At 32.8% G+C, this 6000-nt stretch overlaps 1 protein-coding gene across 1 annotated transcript; it reads right to left on the reverse strand.

Moving 5' to 3' along the window:
- Nucleotides 1–4201: 4201 nt before the first annotated feature.
- On the reverse strand, nucleotides 4202–5758 carry LOC115886660 (tigger transposable element-derived protein 6-like). Its single transcript, XM_030905911.1, has 2 exons — nucleotides 5098–5758; nucleotides 4202–4758 (listed from the first exon to the last, which is right to left on the reverse strand). The coding sequence occupies exons 1-2, from the start codon at nucleotides 5756–5758 to the stop codon at nucleotides 4202–4204; spliced, it is 1218 nt and encodes a 405-aa protein (XP_030761771.1).
- Nucleotides 5759–6000: the final 242 nt, after the last annotated feature.

Raw genomic sequence — 6000 nt, forward strand, 5'->3', positions numbered from 1 at the left:
TAAAGACTGTTCAGTCATCCTGCACCGTTACGTCATCATTATTTGTCAAATATGAGTTTTAGGATGTGTCTGAGATCAGTTCATATTGTTCAGAACATTTTAAGTACGTTTCTATATTATTGATTGAACGAGTTCCGTTTTTTTTTCGGCATTATTTTTTTTTTCTTAAACACTTCATCAGTTACGATCCTTAAAATTAATAAGGATTAATTAAATTACCTTTAATTACAATCCTCTTGACTGTTGAAATTCCTATTTCCAAAGCATCAGCAACTCGCTATATTACCTAAAAACGCTATCAATTTGTATTTTACATAGGAATAGTACACCTTTGCATTGTACTTACTTCATATACGGCGTCCACGGGCAAGAGTGTTCTACAAGCGTCTCTTTCTCCAGAAAAATTATTTATAAGCTTAGCAATAATTGGTTAAATCTTTGAAGCATTTTTGCAATATAAAAATTTGAATTCTGTTTTACAGCAACAGTCAAATTTTAATTTTGACATTGATCGATGTCCTCCAATAAAATTATAACCCCGTATCAAATGGCAATGATAATAACTAAAAATAATATGCAGTGATTTACGAAATGCCGTAATGACGCCACCAATCTCTTTCATCTGGTCGCTGTCCATCCAGGTGATTCAGAGAGTTCGACAATATAATGACGTCACGGTGAACGATGACTAAACATTCTATACCTACACACTTTAGATTAAGGCATATCCTTAAAAATGTTTAAAGTTTCTCGGGTAGTATTATCTGATTATGTAAGTACATCTATTATTGATGCTTCTAGGTAGATGACTACAATAAATGTGAAACATATACCGTATGATCGAAAAAAAAACGGCGTCAAAAGGTCTGTTCTCAGAAGAATCCCTGACTAATCAGCACGTTTCACACACGGTTAGAATGCGTAGAAACCTGATTGTTAGTCTGGTTGCTACACATTTCAACCAATAAGAAACGCGCTGACTAGTCAGGGATTCTTCTGAGAACAGACCTATAGACGGCTGGGGAATAACAATCGATGATAATTTTTACGAGGTTAGACGTTATTTGACTTTTGCCATTTTTACTCAATATAAAAATAAATTAGAGCCTTCTCAAAGCAAACTACTATTAAAAAATAAAGAATACGGGCCAACTAATGACGTCCAGGGCTTGACCTCGTCAAAATTATCATCGACTGTCATTTCCCAGCCTTCTTTGACGTCATTTTTTTTATTTTACGGTATTATACATTTATGATATATTCTCAAATGTTTACAACTTGTAGTGAAACTGGTTCTTCTAATAACAAACACGTATTTTTGAACTGGAATACTGTTTTCAATGAACTAGACAATCGGTCTGGGAGCATCGTCCATCCTTGATATATAACCCAGAGAAAAAATACCTTGCTAAATCGCAGAGAATACCTGTTTTTAAAACGGTTCTGCTGCTTCATTCATTCATCCTCGATGTTTTGCTAGTGATGTGTATTTTGAAAAAAAGTAATATCGATGCTTTCTGAAATATATTTTTTCTTTAAATTAACTTGCTTAAGTTGAAAAAGACACAAATTCACTATTAAAGAGTTATAATCTAGGTTTCATTTTTTTGTGATGAGGTGTGTATTTAAATTGACATCAGTAGTACCGTATAATCGAATAGAAACGGCGTCAGCGATGGCTATGAAATGAAGATCGCTGTCATTTTATATGTAAAATTATATGAGAAATGTCATTGATCGTCATTTCATGGCCATCGCTGACGCCGTTTTTATTCGATCATCCGGAATTATTGTACTAAAATGCCCACTTTTTTAGCTAGTTAATGACATCTTCTTCAAAAAAAATATTAAAAAAATGACGATTTCAACTCAAATCAATTCTCTGAAATGGGACATGCATATCGACGCTTTATCGAAAAAAATAAGCTCTGCCTGTTTTGCATTAAGATCTGTTTCTAAGGAGCTGAACTTGTCAGTGGCTAGAACTGTTTATTGTGCACTTTTTGAGTCGCACCTCAGGTATGCCCTTCCATTCTGGTGTACGTATTGTGCGACTCAATTTGACCGCATTTTCAAGCTTCAGAAGAGAGCTGTTCGATATTCACTGGGACTAAACAGCAGAACTCATTGCCAGGACTTTTTTAAAAAATTAAAAATATTGACTCTTCCTTCCTTATTTATATTTGAATCCGTTTGCCTAATACGTAAGCATGTATCAGCTTCTCAAGAAAGGCCATCTTACACTTATCCACTCAGGAACGCGGAGCAAGATTTTTATCTACCTACCCCACGCTCAGAGTTAGTTAAAAGTTCAATGTTATACAACTCGAAAAAAATGCACAATCACCTGCCATTTGAAATCAAATCCATAACATCATTTTCTTCATTTCGCAAAGCATTGAACTCTTATTTACTAGACAAGGCTTTCTACGCCGTAAATGAATTATATTTTGAAAATCGAATTTGATCTTGTAAACACTGGTCTAATGTTTGCTATTGCTATATTTACTAATGACATCGAAATAAATTTATTTAGAGATGATATTTATATTTACTAATATAAACTAACTAAATACTTTTGAATATTATTTTTATTTTTTTGTTCTTTGACATTGTAAACATTTATAAATGTTTATATTAAACAATAAGACTGACAATATTATTTCTATAATGTTTTATATTATCTTTTGTTTGTTTGTTTGTGTATCTTGTTGTTTACTTTGTTTGTTTTGTTTACCTTTGTCTACAAATTTAAAAAAATTTTGACAATAAAGGCATTTATTTATTTATTATTTATTATATCAAGAATTTAAATATTTAGAAGTATGTATATGTTTTTAAAAAATCGACATCTCCTAGTATCGATATTTTGAATCATTCCTCAGGTACTGTATTATTGTTTATAAACCGCTGAGATGGCGCCGTGGTTGACTTTGACTTTTAGCAGCCATGGTCGCGTGTGTTCAGTTATGAAGATGAAACGTTGAGAAGTTCAAGACTACTATTCCAATATTACATGGTAATATTGAAAATGTTGGTAGATTTCTATTATGTCATTAATTGGTTTAAAAACTTTATGCAAGAATTAGTCAAGTTGAACTCTTAATTCTGCATTTTATTCCTATAAATAATCATGAAATATTTTGTTCTAAACTTCGCCTCATTTAAAAAAACGATGTTGATGATGGTATTTGAAAAACAAAACTTCGGAATTGAAACTAAATTGCACCTATAGAGAAAAAAAGTGACGATGATGATGTGGCATTTATGTTAAACTATTCCTTCAAATAAATCCAGGACACATTAAAAAGCATTTCAGTGCTAAGCATTTTTTTACTGACCAACAGAGACACTGGTTCTGCGATGATTGTAACGAGAAGTGGTGTGCCCAGAATGCGATCATCGGTGAAAAAACTGACACTCAAGTTGTCATTCTACGAAAAGAGATATGTTTTCTTGAGAAAGAACTAAATTTAATGAGAAATATGTCTTTGGGGCTGTTGTTTGCAGATGATTTTAAATTATTTAAACCAATTAATAATATTGATGATACTAGAGCTCTCCAAACTGATTTGAACTTGGTTCTGGACTGGTTTAAGGAGAACAAGATGCTTGTTAATACTAAAAAGTGTTGTGTTGTTTCTTTTTCCCGGAAGATCAATACAGTCATTGAAGACTACTACATTGGAAATTGTAAGGTTGTGAGGTGTAAGGAAGTTAAAGACCTAGGAGTGATTTTTCAGGACAATTTTAAATTTAACAATCATTACAACTACCTGATTAACAAGGCATATAGGATTCTTGGTTTTGTTATGCGTAATAGTAAAGATTTCGATATACAGTAAAACTTCCATATAGCGGCCACAAAAATTTTCAAAGGAATGTGGCCGTTAAGGGAAGTGGCCACTATTGGGAACAATAAAATACAGATACCAATGTAAAATGCCTTTATTTTGGAAACGTGCAAAGTAATTAAAATTAAGTACGAGCATGTAGTACAAACACACAATAAGTGTTAATAAATGATCTTCAGTTTTAGATTTTGGCACAAAAAATAATTCAGTTGTTACAAAAAAACTTTATTACATAAGAATTTTTGAAAAAAAAAACTTACAATGTATACATATGTATTTTACACATAGGTATTCTTATATACATATGTACAATTGACTTTAAAAAGTTACAAAATGATAACCTTATTTTATATGGTGAAAAACTGATTAATGGTAGTCTGCTTTAAATTTTTAATTTTGATTTTTGTAATTTCACTTTCAAATTTCATCAAAGTATGGGCAATATCAACCGCTAGTTCGTCTTTGTTTTGAATCACCAAAAAATTCTGAATGTCTCTTAATTTTTCACATACTTCACTCATATTATTTATAGATGAACACAGAATGTCTTGGCCTTCATCTTCTTCCTCTTCGGCTTGAGTGGAGTCCTGTCTGTCCTTGTTGTTTGTAAATTCCTGGATTATTCCCTGCATCTCTAAACTAGGATTTTCCGTAGGGACATCTGAATCGACTGTCAGATATTCTTTAAGATCTGGACTTCCTGGCATGTTTTTTAAAATTGAAGATAACTGACTTAAAGGAATGTCGTCCTCTTCGTCAAATGCATCGTCCCCTTTGACGGTTGCAAATCCCGCTTTTTGGAAACATTTTTTTATAGTGTTCGATGTAACATTTTTCCATGCTGTACTTATCCACACCATAGTACTTGCCAAATTTATGCTCTCTTTAGCCTTTTCCATCGTTTCTTCGGTATTAGTAAAAGTCAAAAGTCTTTTAATAAAAAATTGACGATATTTTAATTTAAAATTTTGAATAATTCCTTGGTCCAACGGCTGGCAATGAGATGTCGTATTTGGAGGAAAAAAAATTATACGAACATTTTCAAGTTCTATTTTTGGGTGAGACGTGGCATTATCCAAAAATAAAAGAACTTTTCTACCCTGCCGTTTCATTTTGGTGTCAAAGGTTTTGAGCCAAGATGTCATTATATCTGTCGTCATCCAAGCTTTTTTGTTGGATACCCATTCTATCGGCAATTTATCTACATGCGCTCCTTTAAAACATCTCGGGTTTTTGCTCTTACCTATAACTAGCGGATTTTCCTTCTCACCATGCATGCTGCAACAGAAAAGCAGTGTCACTCGTTGTTTAGCTGATTTTTTGCCAGCACATTTATCATTCTTTAAAGCAAAGGTTTTGTTTGGCATTGCCATATAATAAAGCCCTGTTTCGTCTGCATTAAAAATGTCTTTAGTGTCGTATTCCTTAATGATTGCTGTTAATTTTGTTTTCCAGTCTTCAACAGTCACTTCATCCACATCTGCAGACTCACCACAAATTGTTTTGAAGTTAATATTATGTCTCTTGCAAAACTTATTTAACCAGCCAGTTGAAGCCTTAAATTCACTAAGTTTCAAGGATGTAGATACCTCAAGAGCTTTTTCCCGAATTAAGGTTCCCGATATGGGTATGTTTTTGTTCCTTGCCTTACAAAACCATTCGTAAACTAGTTGATCGATTGCAAATCCTTCTGTTTTAGGAAACTTTCGTTTTTTATCTGCATTGCATCCTTCTTCTTCAAACATTTTTTTTAATTCCACTTTGTTTTTTAAAATGTCGTTCACTTGCGTTCTTCCAACACCAAACTTTTCCGCCAACTTTCGAGCACTGCTGTTATATTTTTCACTTTCCGCGACAATATTTAATTTCTCTTTAATAGACAAACGTTTACGTTTCAAAGACATGGTTGCTGTTCTTTCAGAGTAAGAAACTAAACTGATTCTATATCTCCCAAAAATTTCAGCAAACTACTGACGAATTTGTATTGTATTTGTCACTCTCTGTACCTATTTCTCAAACAAATTATAAATGTTTATTGCTTGGACTTTCCTAAAGTGTCCTGAAACAGCTCTTGTTAGACAAAAAAAAAGGTTCGAAGGGTTCGGTTTTTGGCCGGTATTGGGGCAATAAATTTATGGGTTTTTCC

This window comes from Sitophilus oryzae, unplaced genomic scaffold, assembly GCF_002938485.1.
Source record: "Sitophilus oryzae breed Bouriz unplaced genomic scaffold, Soryzae_2.0 scaffold_494_pilon_pilon, whole genome shotgun sequence".
NCBI classification, from domain to species: domain Eukaryota; kingdom Metazoa; phylum Arthropoda; class Insecta; order Coleoptera; family Curculionidae; genus Sitophilus; species Sitophilus oryzae.